Raw genomic sequence first — 17,459 nt, 5'->3', positions numbered from 1 at the left:
AGGTTGTAACATTAAAAGACGCCGAGTTGATACACCAAAACCGCATTGCGACTGTTCACATATTTATGCCTCGTTTATCTTTAATGCAAGAGGTACCAACAATCCGCGTTCATCACTTTTTGCTTTTATTTATTCAAATAATGATGATGAATAATTTAGCAAAAAACTTAAAATTCAAAATTAACAAAACATTTATTATAACAACGTATACACTCCCGTTGTATAACAAAAGCCATTCTGAATAATTAATGCTAATGTTATTAAAGAACAATACAAAATCAGTTTCATTTTCAAAGAGAGTTATTTTTTCATAATTACATTAACGGCTTATGGAAACAAAAATAAATAATATTTCCTCAACGTTTCGAATACAAAAAAAAAATCGTATCATCACTTTGATAGCTCTATTTTTTAACTGTTCTTGTCACAAAATAATAACAATACTCGAACATGACATGTATTCTAAATTCAACAACAGTGATTTAACTCAAAGCTTAATTAATAAAAATTTTTTTTTAATCAACTATTCTATTTCAAATATCATTTTATGTTGTAGTATGAAATTGTTAGCCTTGTTTATTGTGATTTTTCCACCCTATTCACGTTCAACATATGAATATTCATTGTTTGGATGAATGTGTATTGATTTTGTTAGCAAAACCGAATTCGTACATTAAATATGCTGTTGTTTTTTAGCGTCGACAAAGAATAAGTATTTTTTTGTACGTATCAATATAGGTTTTTGTAGGAAAAGACAGGAAAGACCTTATACTACCGATAAACAATTAGTTTTAACTTCGCCTATTACAATTATTAAAAGTTCAATAAATAATTAAATTCATCATCAAGTCGAATGGACTACATCGTCATAATAATACTACTATGTATGACAACGTTTTTACAATGATTGCATACATAAATCTAACAGCCGTGTATTATACACAAACAACGATTCTTTGCGTCAAGTGACAAAAACGTGCTTGTTCTTTTTCTTTGTTTTTTTTTTCCCAAATGCTGTTAGGCCGCTGAAATTTACAGTTTCGTTGCGCTCTAACGCTGAATGCGCCTAGCTCAGACCTGTTTTCAGTTAAGCTCAACGACGTTCTTTTTTATTAGGATCTATATTTCACGGACATTAGCATCCGTTTCTTTTTTTTACATTTACGTTTAAAATTTCAGATTTTTTTTTCTTAAACGATTCTGCATGAGACAGTGTTTACTAAGTCTTTTAAACTATTTAATAACTTAAATCATGAACTATTTAAAACTGAGTTGTAGTTAAATAGATAATATGATTTTTTTTATCATTGGTGCTTTGTTTGTTTTTAACGTCGCCTTAACAATGTCCAGATTTTAAAATTACGATTCTTGACTCTATATTGTCATTCTCAGGTTGTACGCCAGTATCTGTACGGTGGATGCCTTATTCCCACATCGATGAATCTTGCGGTCGCATTTTCAGTCTCCTCTGTGTATTGCCACCACCAGTCTGCGATTCTGACCTCTGCTTGATCGATTATTGGAAGAATTTCTACAGTTTATGTGACTAGAGTTATGGAAAGCGTGTGTAGATCACTAGATTAATAAGGGTTATTTAGATAGAAATTACTTACGCTCTATTTCTTTTTTGGAATATATTGCAGCGATAATAGATTTTGTTGTATTACGATAAATGCAAAAGAAATGTCCTTTTCTTCGGTAATAATTATCCATATATGCAAGATTTCGAAATTCAGAAGTTCTCGTCATATCTCCCTATTGAAAATTGAAAGAGGCTTTCATGCTTAACTGTTGTAATTCAAATGTCTGTTTTTTTAAAGACACTATAAATGAAAACTATTCAATTTTAAATCTGTGTAGTCCAAGCTCGTTAAATGTTTGCTGACCTGGACAATTGCCAGTTAGAAAGTCGTAACGGGTCATGCCAATGCCAATGACATCTTATAATTGAGTTATTTGAGTCACACTTTACATGTGTCAACATGGAGTTATTTTAACACGCGGAAGATGTAGGATCTGTTTTTTTAAGATCATATTAGCTATTAATATATTAAATAATTACTTATTGAAGCATTTCAGTTATATTTTTGACATTAATGTACTGTAAACTATGCAAGTTTACAATAATATAACCTCTTTTTAAATTTTCTCTTATCTCTATTTTTATGCTATTAGACAGCGGCTATTTAATTTAAAAAATAACGTTCAAATGTGTGTCTCCTATTGTGAATTTGATCGTAGCGGTCTGTTACAATGCGCTTTTGGGCTTGCTGGGATGGTCTGACAAATGATTGATAAATAACCTTTATTACTTGTTTATGTCGTATTTGAAATTCTAGGCGGTACCAACAAAGCTTGCTTCACTGAACACGAGGTTTCAGATGCTATACTCTCCACTTCTATAGCAGTGTAATAGTGTGGAGTGCTCTTGGTTCGACAAAAGGAAAGTCGTATATATGGATTATTTTGGAATAAAAAGCACGCAAGATCCGCTGCAAGGAGTCTCAAAAGGTTTGCACTTGGGAATACTCATTATTTTATTTATTTATTTGCACTTGTTTGCACAACATAGACAATAAATAAAGGAAAAAAAAAACAATTTATATGGCACAAGTGGCGGTATTATCGTTCGGGGCGATCTCTACCAGGCAACCTTTGGATGGAGATGAGAGAAATGAAGGATAGGGCAGTTTAGGGTGTACGTACGTAGAAAAACATACATTACTATGCATATATGCATGTATACGAGAATACTTATATAAACATATATACACATATATACATGTACATGTACATGCGGAAAGGGTGCTTCACGACATCCCATTTTATCACTATAATATTATCATAATCTCAGCGGGAAGATGTCTATGCTTAGATATTCAGCTAGTATCGAGAGATCCTCGAAGACCTTAATAAGGTCTTCTTTCCGCTTTGGTTTTATCTATCAAACCTCAAGACCTCAACGGCCATCTGTGGGCGCCTTGTAGTCTGCCCACTATACGCTAGCCACATAATTATTCATTTACTAGATATTCTTGAATTCTGGGTAAACTTAGATGGCTCGAATTTACTCCACTAACTATAAACTAAAGCACTGCATATTTCAGTGTATCTTTCTGTTTTAGGACGGTAGAGGTAGGCGCTGGCGGGGCTGCGGATGTGTGTAACATTCTCGTAGTCCGGTCATATCGCGGCGTGAAAACAACATTATTTGGGTTTTAGTCCGTGAAATGACCACATATCCCGTCCCTGCAAGGGAAAGTATGCGACGGCATTCGTCCTAATTAAAACCAAAGAATTTTTATACATAGATAAAAAAAATTGTATATATTATGTATAAAGTACTGTTTTAAATTAGACGCAAATAATATGCAACATTAGTTATAAAAGTTAAACGTTAACGCTTAAAGCTAGAGCGCTTAGATAATGAATGTCTTGATCTATTATAGAACATCTACTGTGATAACTATGGTTATCGTACAGGACGATCATAATGGGGTTAAATAGGTTAAATAATTTAATCAATTTTTATATGGTCATATAATTTAGATAGAATACAGTAGGTTTAGAGTCCATAATATTATGTATTTGTTATTTATAGTCGTAGCCATGCAACTCGCGTGGTACTAATAACTGTTACGTGTCTGCGGTAAAATAATATTACCTTCATTAATTCTGAGTCCTATGACATAACCTTTTTCCATGCATTTGTTAGTAAAATATAAGTTATAGCTATTAACTAATGTCGCACTGCGGCTGTTCTGAAATTCAGGGCTTGACCTCATCTTTAATGCAAGGCGCAGGAGACGACGACCTTACAATTCCTGTCATTTTGTAGCGAGTTTTGAACATTATAAAATCCCTTTCATAGTAAATAAATGGCAAATTATTACATTTTTAATGTTTTCTGTTTGGAAGTATGAGTAGACGTGATGAAGAAAAAAATAATGTCCTTCCAAATAAGGTAAAATGATATGAACATGTTGTTGTTTTTATTTTAGTTTTATTTTGTTGTTGTTTCCATTTGTCTTAATGTTTGGGAGATAAATATTTATGTTAGATTGTGAAGTGACGGACAGGGTAATTACTCGTACGCGAGTAACTGCAGTGCAATATACTCGGCAAGATATGTTACTTCACAGACACCACTCGGTCTGTTAGAGTAACAAAGTCATACAACTGAAGTGGTCTCATATTATCAAAGATTTAATAACAAACACACAAAAAACAGCACATTTAACAACTACCAGATAATATTGATTTACAGGTAATCTACATAGAGTATTGTATCTCTAAGAATGATTCGCGCGACTTCGAAAATGACTATATATATTTTTTATGGAGTATACAGACATAATTAAAATTGTTAGATTGTAATAGCATAAGTTATAGCACCAATTTTATTATTAAATTAATAATGTTACGAGATTTAGGGGAAAGGGGTCCTGTGATAAAGTTGTTAACTGAAATTTAAGTAATCATTTAAATTCACATTCATAACATCGCATATAGTAAAATTAAGAAAACATGATGTAGTATGGGAAGCTTGAACGTTAATTTAATTTAGTAAGAATATATATAAGATAAGGAAAATTTGTACTGAAATTATCTAAATCTGTCTAACTAAGCAGTCAACGATTAATAAATCGTTGACTATTTCGACATTTAAATGTTTATTTTTTCGGTTTTTTATTCGATTTGATTTCGTATAATAATACTAAAGGCATCGATTGCGAAACCTTTCATCAATCAATAAAAACTTTAAATGGACTGCGATTGTCAACAGAGAAGTAACTTTTTGTCAACAAACATTTAAGGTTGAAAGCAAAGTTTAAGAATTTATACTTACGAATTGTTTTCGTTACAATACCTATTACTTTTTTTTAAATTTATGTTTTTTTTTCATAAATTACGTCCTTTCTTTTTATTATACTGTTTGTACTTACAGTTTTACTCTAGTACATTGTGATATAATTAATTATTTGTTACAATAAGTGGAATGCTCAATCTAATTTGAAGTTTTCATAATGTGAATTTTAGATTATCGAAAGTCTATTTAAATTAACATTTTCATCAATTCTGGCCCGATACGCAGAAGGTATTGGGCGATAACAGAGATCGATGTGATTGAATCAGTTAGGCGCATCGACAGCTTTGCAGGTACATTGAGCAAATTTAATTCAAAGGGCTTAAGAGGAATACACATATATGTACAATGACATGTTACTAAATGCATGCAACGTTATATCTATGTAATGTTATTAAATATAAGTTAAGATAATACATATAAAATACAGAGGAACTAATGTTTAATTAAAATGTTTTACGTCGAATATATATATATGTACGCTTCTTTAGTGGGTCACAGTATTTAGACGGTTTAGTGGTCATTGGTTAATGTTTGAAAACAAAAAGACAAGAGTTTTAAAAGATAATGGTGCTTTTAACGACAATACGTTTTTACAGAGCGGTGCCACTGACAAGCTCGGAATCAAGTGTCATAACGTTGGCAAAGCTATTTTGATAGACAGACGTTGCCGTCAGTCATTCGTGTCTCGATATAACATCGCATTTCTTACTTCAAGGTACTTCTATCTGATTTATTGTAGTACGGGTGATTATCTTTTTTATTTTTAGAATTTAAACAGCTTTGCTTATCTAGCGGACTAAATAGTGAAGTATTTTTGGAGTTTTTATTTAAAAAACTCTCGCAATATTATAGTTTCTTTGTTTTCTCGTTTATGAACTATAGCACAATATATTTTCCGATAGTAATAATCTATCGGAAAATAAATCGTAAGTAAATATAATATGGATTTTTTATATCATAAACTAAAATGTTTCCAGAACAATAAACAGTACTATAAAATAAACTACAAATTCGTTAAGTACACCGGAAATATAAATGTGAAATGATGACTATGCTATCGAATAATTGTTTAATTACGCAGTAGGGATATAATATAAATTGACTTTATAATTACTCAATTAACAACACACGCAAAGTTATGGAAATCGCATCTTTGTAAACAACAGTAGAAAATATTGTTACATATTTGTTATATAATATTGGATTCATTTCATGTTGTTTATTTTATGCTTTTGATGGACTCGTTATTTGGTTTGAGATTAGTTTCAAAGGTTTCGCAAAGAATTGTTTCCTTTTATCGTAAATGTAAGATTTGACGAAAAGACATTAAGCTTTATTGTTTATTAATATTATGAGTTTTTAAGATATACTAAGATTACCAAATGTTATTTCAATGGGTATTGCTTATAAAAGTAGTGTGCAAATGAGAAAGCGTGCAGGCGTGATGTTTTGCATGATGTTTACAACCATGATCCACACTACATTATTATAGCTAGAGCTGGCCATTTACCATGTGCTGAAAAGTTCATCCATCCTATTGCTAGAGCGAATTATTTAAACTTTTTAATGTTTTAAAAAGAATTTAAGAATAATTCTGTAATTGAAATGCAAAACCAAAAATATTTAATTTTGGTTTGAACGAGAATTGGCATAGATAATACAATTTTAAACGAGTCAGGGAAATCGTAGTCGTATTTTGGTTTACAAGGCTTATTTATTTGATTTTTGTGTTTCATTTTTTACCAATTCGAAAACACTTCTAGACTGTCTACCAACTCATTTGAGGGCTTCAATGTTTTTTGAACATATTGCCTAGAAGACGAGTAACAACTTTGAAAAACTGGTCAAGTAAATTCAGTGTGTCGTACAGATCCGCACCACACTTGACACCATAGAGGTCGCTCATTATTGGGATTGATGGTTGTTACGCCATACAGCGAAAGCTAGGGAAGTTACAAACCTCAGAATTAAGGAGAGCGACGCACGGAGTTGTTCATTTTATTACTAATTTTAATAAAAGTCTGAATATTACGATCCAGAATTAAATTGTAAGGATTCAGAAATACATTGTCTTTTAAATTTATTACATAAAAGTCCTAAACTTAAGAAGAGTTTTTAATTTCAACTTCAATTTTGAGAAAAATTATATTGAAGGCGCTTTTTTGTAAATTTTGCGTAGCAATTTAAGCTTCACGTTGGTGAACACTCATATTTTTGCCCTCATCTTGTTTCTCGTTAAAAGTGACATTACAGCAATAAAAAATATTTTGCGATGTATTTTTCCTCTACCTCTATCCTGTCATACACCTTGGCCTAAAATATAATAAAAGATGTCAAACACTTGACGCTTGTATAAAATTGGTCCGGTTATTTATTTTTTAACACGTATGCATGTATATTATTGAAATCAAACATTGAACAACATATTATGACAATATATTGTTCATTTAATAAAATCGAAACACTCAATTAATATGACCAGTTAGATTAGTTTCAAGCTAAATCTTTTCTATTTTATATTTTTAGGTATTTTTATGCAGAAACCAGCAGTATTTGGTAGTGTTTATTCTACAATTAGTTGGTATGCGCAGACAAAAGATTAAACAACTAATTCATAATAAATTAATTGTTGTCGTAAATAGTTGAAAATCAGCTTTAATATTTACATTTAAGTAAGGGAGACCTGAAATCAATAAAATAAAAAGCTAAAGAGTAATTAAAATACTGACAATGAGTGTACATAGTATTATGTATTACTAGAGTAGCGTTTAACGTCAAGGACCCAGGATATTTAAGTAAGATAAAACCGAATACAACGGACGAGAAAATGTTTAAAACCGCGTTTTTTAAACTTTTAGTTTTTAATCAGTTATTCTGAGGTCAGCAAATAAGTCAATATATATTCGTGGCATGGTTTACTATATGATTAGTATCTTGCAAACTGTGAAACGAGATGGTATATGCAAACAAGGGCGTGTGCCGCCCGAACGCGTCCAGAATCCCAACCCTGCTACCAGATCCAGACAAATTTTAATACAAATATCACTGGCAAATAGGTTATGTAAAGTTAGTAAGTTAATGAAAATATTGTTAATATTTTAGCTCTCCACATAAACCTAAAATAATAGATTTAACTTTATAACTCACATAGAAATATGTGTACCCATAGAACATTTAAAATAAGAAAATAATTTATATGTTTAACAAAGAAATATTTTCCAGTCTCTTACTTCAAGTAGTTAAAATATTTAACTAAAAGTAAAAAAATAAACGTAATGCACAGGGGGTAATGTGTAAGAGTATATTATATTATATAGCGTACCGCGTTTTTGCATTCATTAATTATATTTATGCTAATAGGTAGACAAACTCGCACCCATGAGCGCAGTAATGAGATGTATGTTTTATTTTTAAAATAAAGAACAAAATATTTTTATGGAAAAGATTCTGTTTATTCACGTTTTATCTTTATTTTCAGCTTTGTCATTAAAACGCGGTATTGTACAATGTCAAGAGATAGTATTGTGAGGCATAAAATGTTTGCTAAGGAAATATTATTACTATGTCATATGTTGCTCGAGTCATCTGGTAAACTTAATTATTATTTTTAAAAAAAGTAACAAAATATGGTCTATGCCTTTATTGAATAAATCGATAATGTATTAAACTCTTTCTAAGAGAAGTGTAACTTATAAAGACGAACTTCTTATTTTCAGACGATAGACTACAAGGCCTAAGCCTACCCCATAGATCGTCACGTTGACCCGTCTTGTGTTGCCTGCATCCAGTGACTTCATGTGACTTTAACTATGTCGTAGGTCCTCCTAGTGGGGCCTAGCTGCGATAAATCTACCAGCTCGTAGTTGCCACTAGGGAATCTTTTAGCCCCACCCCATGTTTCGGCTATCGATTACACAAGCGATGTGCCCCGCCACTTCATCGAGCAGTTCTTCAAGCTACGTCGATGACCTTCATTACACAAGAATCTTCTCATTTCTAATACAAACTTAATTTAACGTCTAAATTTATAGGTTATGCACTAATTCGCATTTGTTTTTCAAAATATTACAAGACACTTTAAGTAAGTGAACGTGATGTTTGTTTTGATGTAAATTAAAATTTATTTACATTGTTAATAATTATATTTTTACCATAAAGTACCATTTTGTTAAAATACTGTAAATAAAACTGTGTTTTATTTTGGTGTAAACACTACGTCCATAAATTGTTTTACATGTAGATCCTTTTCTTACTGTATTTAACTAGAATAAAAATTATGCAAACGTCTGGAAATAAGGGTACGTGAAGTTTTTTTTTTTCAAAATCATAAATATATTTTTCAACGTTATAAATAATACAAATTTACCTTTCTTTCCTTAATTCGCTGTTTCGTTTGCGAAAGCCAGCGACAAGTCCGTGCATCTCAGCTGAGTGCCTTTCATACAGCGACGACAGTTGAGTTGTGAAGTCAGATACTGGAAGAGAAATCATTTATTAAAACTTTCTATATCAGTAAGTAGCAGGAAAGTTCGAAATATCCAGTGGACTGTGTAAAGGAGTATCGTTAAGAATCTCATGTAAATTGTAAGAAATATGTTATCGTAATATACAAACTCGATACTTAAGACGTACTATCTACGTCACTAGATATATTTCATCTGTGTTTATATTATTTTATGTACTATATATTAATAATAATAACTCGAGAAAATCTTGCTCACTGTTAATTTACTGCTATTGTTTGCAGAATGCTTTAGTTTTTGCGTCATTCATTATGCCTACCAACAACAATAAGTATGTGTGTCTGTATGATGCTTTCATATAAAAATAGATCTGCCACCAATAAAGTGTAAACTTTAGGATAAAATGAAATTGGATTTTTGGGAATAGGTAGTTAATAATTTTATCAAAATCTAAATTTACCTAAATGGCGTTTTATACTTTTACACTAACACGTTGCCGGACGTCTAAAATCATTAATAAAGGACGCCTTTATTAAGTGCTCGTCGCCTACGGCTCGTTACGATTCCGGGGACTTGCAGCAAGCCTTTTAAGTACTTTGCGGGGGACCACTAATGAACATTGATTTAACATAGCGTAACCCCAGCACGGTGTTTTGAAATTGCTCGCATAACTCCAATAACGCCGTTAATATTTTTTGATAATAAAGTTTTTGTGAGTAGAGGGAAAAAAATGATGAAAAAAGAAACAAAGATTGTAAAAAATACATTAAAAATGATTGTGGTACTAGATAAATGGTGAACATGTGGTTTAGTACAATGATGTTGAGAGTCGTGGTAGATGCGAAAGCTTATGATGCTACATATGTCTATTATACATATATCATTTGTCTAGTAACACGGTCTTTTTATTGAATTTTTAACCTTTTTATTATTTACGTTATACGGGCATAGCATATTTTAGGTACCGTAAATATTATATTATAGTGTGCCAGATAATTACCGCCTGATATATGTTATCGAATAGACGAGAGAGGACACGATTGCCAAGAGACTCACGCGATATTTGAGAACTGACGGGTTGACATTTGCCTACTTCTTTCGTCTTGATACTTCAGAAAGTGACCACACGCATTACAATACTGTTTAAAAATATATATTTTTTCATATAAAATGTATTTTTTCGAAAAACATTTGAACAAAATAACTCTGAGGTATATTTGTAATAATAACAGTAAAGAAAAGTTGTTATTTTGTCAATAGAATTTATTCAATGCTTGAATGAGAAAAAACTTATCGAATGAGTAAAGTTGAAAATGATATAAAACATGTCAAAATAACTTTTGCTCAAGTACGAGAGGGTGACATTGTTATGTTACCAACGTATTTAGGTAATTTAAATAGTGAAAAATATTTTCTAAAATTATAATGAATAAAATAAGTCTGATGCGCAAATTAATTGAGATGAGATATTTTGTAATTAAAAAAACCTAATAGGTGGCGTTGCTCACCATCCGCCATTGCGAGCTCAGCACTTGTAGCGTTTGGACGTGTCTCCCGACTTTTCCACTCCCGTATTGCTGACTTGCAATTAGTGTCGCTGCCTTGCACCCCGGTGCAAGGAATTCCTGCGCACAGCGTTTGGAAGTGCCAAAGGGTCCTCGGACTTTCCCGCCGCCTTCTCTGCTTTTACTGCCCGTTAAATCCTGTGACCCTGCGCACGGATTCGCTACGCTCGGCGTTTGGAGTGTCGGAAGTTTCTCCGGACTTCCCCGCCTCCCTTAGTAGCTGACGCAGACTATTGTTTCTAACTGTTAGAGAACGTCTAAGGACATCTCTGAGAAACCGGCAGTGAACGCACGTTTAATCTGTGAACAGTCGCAAATTGCGCTGCTCCTGGCGCTTCTGTCTGGACGGCTCCTTCGTCGTGCCAAGTCAAGAAGCAAGCCACAACCGAGCCACGTGTTCGGTCAACATCTGTCGGCCTGCCCACTCCTCGCACTTCCTCGTTCCGACACCCGTCGCGCGTCGTCGCCGTTACCTCCCGCCTCGGGTCGGGGCCGCTGTCCGCGTGCGATTAAGCACTGCCCCCCTTCCTAACGGCGCCCCCGCGGGGGTTGCTTAAGGGATTAGATAGGTAAGGCTAGGGTCTGCTCTCTCTCTTTCAAGGGTCTTTTTCGAGGCCCCTCATCGCAGAGGCATCGTCGGCCAGTGCCACAGATGCCAACTATACGAACACGTAGCCCGCATCTGCTTCCCCTGCCCCCGGTGCGTCAAGTGCCTAGGGGATCACGGGATTGCAGACTGTCCCCGCCCCGGGGTCACAGAGACACCACCGCGTGTGTCCTCTGTAAGATCGAAGGCCGCCCCGCCAACTACAGAGGCTGCCTCAAAGCGCCTTAAAAACACCGCAAAGGCCGCCTCTCAATCTCCCGCCCTCCCAAAGTCGCCGTCTGACCAACCTCCTCAGCTCCCGCGGAGAAAGTTTCGAAGCCCACTTCCAAGCCTCTTCTCCCCCCTCCGCTTCAGCCACTTCAGCCTGGGCGAAGTCATTCTACCCGAGAGGCAAGTTCGCCGCACTCCTTTGCGCCCTTTCGGTTGCTCACTAGTAACCGAAACCCACCAAACCCCAAACCAGGTCCTCTTCGCCTGCCGAGGAACTTAAAGCCCTCGCGTTATACCTCGGCAATGTAGACCTTGACGAGGTCTGCATCCTCGCCGCAAAACTCCGCAAAACCTCCGGTCCCTCGGAGCTCTTTCTTTGAATTGCGGAGCACACGGCCCTTCTCGCCACCCTTATAGCGGAATTTAAATAATATCCGCTCCTCACATCGAGCCCCGGCGATCTCGATGCACATTTCATGCACTACTCACACATGACACGGCGGCCGCGTCCGCCTAACTCGGGTTCAAGCGAGGGCAGTCTGGAGAGGCCCGTCTCTCTCTCGACCGCTGAGTAGTCCTCGCTTCGTGCTACATACACTACACTATACACTTACACGGGTATAGTTCTCCGCGTGTGGACGTCTTCGTCGTAACTGGGGTACGATCCCCGCGTAAAAATTTTAGTCTGTGGACCTCTGTTTCCACGAGCTCGATTTCGATGAAGCTGCAAAAAGCCTAGACCGGCTAGCAGCATAACATCACCATCATGTAATTTACTGCATATCGCGGTACGTTGTCGAATAAAAAGAAGAAAGAATAGCTTTATCATTTATTTTTCATCATGAACTAAAAATGCAGTTGCCAATTGGCATTCACAGCGTCTTATGCTAAAGGCGTTTAGCCTAAATCATTAGAGGTCCTATAGTAGCCGAGATAGCTCATTTATTACCCTCATTCCAAAAATGTATTAGTATTATGTAATCCAAGTTTTCATTTTTTAAAGTTTATTTGCAGTTATTTATAATTATTAGATCGATATTTTACTGTATATGGTTTTGTTTTGGTTGTAAATACTATAAGTGATTATGAATGTATTATTAAGTAAAAGTTACGTATTGTCCGCCATAAGTGTGGCAAGCTCACGTAATATAATAATAAAACTTGGTTTGATTTGTGAATGTTTGTGGTGAATGTCAAAAGTTGTAATGGAATATGTTTGATTGTTTGTGAGTTTTGTATTAGATCAACCTCAGTTAGAACCACATGTCTACGGTAACATTCCGAAAACAAGACAATTTCTTCTTTTTATATGAAATGAGCTTGTAAGTGTGTGTAGCGTCAGTGTTTTCTATCCAGTATTATTATTTCTAATAATAAATTATAATTTCTTGCTGGCTCTGCTACAATCCTTTGCTCATTTTGCCGACCGTAACTTTCTGAGTGTGAAGGTTAAGGCACAGGATCAAAGAAATACTTTCTAAGGAACCCAAAACCACCACTCTAATACACTGACAAAAAACGGCCTGCTCCCGTTTAACAATTTAGAGGTAAATCGATTTTAGGTAAAAGACTTTTTGCTCCTTTTTAAGGCATCCATACTGTTCTGAACATGGATGCCTTCAAAAATTACTATATTCATATATGTCATGGACGTAACTGTAACACTTTTAAACCCGTAAACAGTGATAATAAATAACCTGGTGCTTCCAAAAAATATGTAAATTACATAAAGGTTTTGCTCAAACTTACAAATATAAATGAGGAACTACATTTTCGATATTTTTGTTTCAGCACTTACCCTTATAAATTATTCAAACATTTTAATACCGCTGTGTTAAACCATCTGTGAAAAAATAAAAAGATATCCAAATGGGACCTACACCTTCCTATTAATACTTTTTTCGTTTACGCGAGACTTCGTTATTTTATCATTCCATCGACATTAGGAAATACTTGCCATGTGACAATTTCGTGTGAGTGGAATGCGTACATTTACACGTACATTTTTGTTCCTAATATGATTAAAAATGTTGACGATACATTTCTTTCGAAAAAAGGTGCGAATACATGGATAAAAAATCCTTTGGCTCAGCACAATTACCTTTTTAAAAATGAAACGTGTTAAATGACATATTTTTTTCGAAGCTATGAATATTTTATGAGTTGCCGTATGATAAAATTTTAATAGTGTCTTAAATAAATTTAATAACAGGTGATATATGAGTATATTCCTTTAATTAATATCTTAACAGAATGCATTTATTTACTTGAGAGTATTGATTTATATGGTATTTAAAAATATTTCTAATATGCACATTATCTATTCTATGTGCATGGAAATATTAATACGTATTAAAAAAAATAGCAACACACATAATCTATAACTGGAAATAAACATAATCTCGTTAATCTTTTTTCTTTTTAATTTTCTTTTCTCTTTTTATTGTGCTTAGCTACACTCCCTTATAATGTCTTTGAATTATAACGCAAAATATTTTTAATCGAAAATTAAAAAAAAAATATTTCAGTACGTAAATTTTTCACTGATAATAAAGCTTGATTGCTCTACAACTTTGTTAGGGATATTTTTAGTAACCACAATTAAGGCGGCAGAATTTGTTGTTCGCGTTTTTACGATCACGGCGCGTTTGCAACTCTCAAACTTCAAGTTGAAGTAAGCCATTACAGAGAAGTTCAATCTGATTCGAGTTTCTATCAAATTGAACTCTTCTGGCATTTTCTCAAGACGTGTACAAGTGGTTACTGCAAATTATTCTTAGGGGATAATAATATATATAACAGAGTAAAATAAATAAACTACTAGGTCTTTACATTTATAGATGATGAATAATTAATTGAAACTGTAAATTAAACAATATATATTATTGATAGCTAAAATGTTGAATACTTTTTAAGTTAAAATTTCATTTAATTTTTACATAAATTTCATGCGAAATTAAAACTAATGGGTGTTTGATGAAAAAGAAACAACAAAATGATAAAATATGGAATGATAATAGTAAGCATTTACTATCTATACTAATCATTTAAAGTAATAATTACTAACAGTATGAACTACTATGAAATTTCATACAGATTTGTGGAAATACCTATAAATCTATATTTTGTCTTTATCGAGTATCAAACAAATACGTTTCGCCTTTTTAAGTTCAATGCTCTTGAACTTGGATTGAATTGACAAATTAATCTTACAAATTCAACTTAAAAGTAATCATATGGCATATTAAAAGTAAATATATATTTGTAATTATTCATTTTTTTTGTAACAAGCTAAATATTTCTTTTTAAGTATGTTTGGTACGTGAAATTATTCAATACGACAATAAAGAGAGAGGTCTCTAGAGTATTTCGCAAAATATTTCATATTTAATTATAAATCCTTAACTACTTAAAACAATACTCACAGTTATTAGTTATTCTGTCCTTTATAATTTACATTTTCGAAGGCACAAATATACAGTATTAAGATTAAGGTTAGCTCGGTATTCAAAATGTACATTTTCAATTACTACCTTAATAGAATTGATACTGCCTTCCGTTTTATCTCTAGTATTGTATAAATTTAAATCAGATCAAAAATTCAATAAAAATATAGAAAATGCCTCGGGATATTGATAATTCAATTTTGTTTCAGTACTTTTGAACAAAATATGATTTTTTTTATAGACAACAAAAAATTTTGAAGCATATTTTATTAACTTTACTGCATACATAGTTACACAAATATCACTTCTAAACTAATGACTCCACTAAAGGCACTAAAAGAAAATTCACACAGAAAATTTAGTTCTTCTTTTTATTTCCAAACGAAATATATATGTAGTATATTAAAACGAATTAAAGAATATTTTATTCATAAATGTTTTAATAACATTTGTCAGTTTCAATGAACTAAAAAATTCTAAGCAGCTTTTGTAATGATTAATATTATTAATTCCCGGTAAAAAAACGCCAATGTTCAGTGTTTCCACCGCCTTAAGCATACGTAATAAATAATTTCTGCAACCGACAGTAAAGAACCACCGAAACATAAGCCAAAACAATTTCCCATTGCTATCACAAGGTCTAAGGCCGTTCGAGCTACTTGACGAGTAATGCGCTCGTAAGGTTTGTTACTTAATTTAAATATTATTTGACCTCCACGCTGCATTGTTCGAGATTCTTTTACTTTTTTAACTACAATATTATAATCAGATTCAATACACGAGGGCAAACAATCACAATTTAGACCCGTCTCATTTGTACCAGGTATTTTTAACTTCGTAACTTTTGAATAGAATTCTGTTAAACATTTCAACCCTTTTAAATCACAATAAATTTCTTCATAAATAGATGGCGATGTATGTGGTGTACAATTACATAACTCTATCTGAGTCATAATACGACATTGGATTATACAAGCAGAGTAACTATATTTCTGGAAGGCGTGAAAATTAGGTGGAAGTTCTTGAGGAAACCTGCATCGTCGTTCATAAGGCGGCATTAAAGAAACCTCTGGCTCGTTGACAATATCAGTTATTGAAAAAATCATCGTTGATTTTTCACCGTTTTTAATAGATATTCTTCGATCGTATTCCATATTATAAAACGGAATATCCTCGGTTGAATGAAGAAAAGCTTCGCAGTTCTTTGATAATGATATTGTCATGATATCGGGATTAAATTTGTGTGTAACATAGAGAGAGTGCCCTGGTACTTGCATGTTATTAATAGTAAAACATATTCCATATTCAGTGACAACCGGTTTAAAAACATTGCAGCAATTCATATTTTGACTATTCCACTGGCATTTGTAAAAGATATTTTGACAATCACTGCGATAATTGGCTAATTTTCTTTTAATATCAACCACATTTAGTGATAAATTTTCAAAGCTATGTGCACAAGTAGAACATATTCCGTTGAAAAATATTATTTCTTTTATTAAAACTGGCGGAATTATTTTTCCTCCTTTACTTTCATCGAGAATAAAAGAATGTGTATCAGCTATTTCACAGACCGTGATTGACGGAAACGTTGTATTCCAGTGCAGATAATCAGTCCGAGTGGTGAATCGTATTGTATTCTCTTGATACGTGGCGTAATACTTCACTATTGTAGCTACAGCTACGATCCAGACTTGTACGTATATAATGAAGTAGATAAATTTATAAATGAAGGCGATATCTCTCCGTGCGAGGAAACTTGGTCCGTGCACTGTTAAATTCCGACAGATGTGTTTGAGTCTCAAATATAAAACACCACACTTTTTCTTTGTCCTTTCCATTACGTTAACGTTGAAAATTTAGCGAAGAATGAACTAAATTCCTTAAGAACAGCAGAATTTATACCGTTTCCATTAACACCAATATTTTTGTGTAAAAGCAACTCGCACAGCTTTAAATAAAAGACACAATTACAGATAAAAACGATTGATAACATTTTGTTTGGATAAAACGCTTTCAATTTTATGTCTCTTTTTGTTTCGCTCCGTATTGTTGGATCAAAATTATTTTAAATGTGGCAATTATTTTTCATAGTACTATATATTCAGGTGACTTTATTACTTAAATTCGGAAACGATATGAAGCCTCAATTTTTTTTCAATATTTAGAAGCGACAATTAAAACAAGTTTTTCGGGCAAGACGATATTAGTTATTATCACTAAATAATCCGTTATAAATATTGATTGTGTTTGTCTAAGTTAGGGCTTCTTATACGTATTTTCCTGAAACTTTCTTTA

General features: G+C 33.2%; 2 protein-coding genes across 2 annotated transcripts in view; both read right to left on the bottom strand.

Annotated features, from left to right (window-relative positions):
• Positions 1-9,232: 9,232 nt before the first annotated feature.
• Positions 9,233-17,459, bottom strand: part of LOC137931175 (uncharacterized) — a 46,455-nt gene continuing 38,228 nt past the window's right edge. The window contains exon 4 of the mRNA XM_068774581.1: positions 9,233-9,345. Within this exon, the coding sequence (XP_068630682.1) occupies positions 9,233-9,345 (113 nt within the window). The remainder of the gene's footprint in view (positions 9,346-17,459) is intronic.
• On the bottom strand, positions 15,695-17,002 carry LOC137931113 (sodium channel protein Nach-like). The gene has a single exon (XM_068774513.1). The coding sequence runs from the start codon at positions 17,000-17,002 to the stop codon at positions 15,695-15,697; it is 1,308 nt and encodes a 435-aa protein (XP_068630614.1).

Source organism: Battus philenor, unplaced genomic scaffold, assembly GCF_028537555.1.
Source record: "Battus philenor isolate CCGP_79_NKW_IND1 unplaced genomic scaffold, ilBatPhil1.0.hap1 SCAF_7, whole genome shotgun sequence".
In the NCBI taxonomy this organism is placed as follows: Eukaryota; Metazoa; Arthropoda; class Insecta; order Lepidoptera; family Papilionidae; genus Battus; species Battus philenor.
Note: the sequence above shows the minus strand (reverse complement) of the source record. Positions and strands in the feature narration are given on the sequence as shown.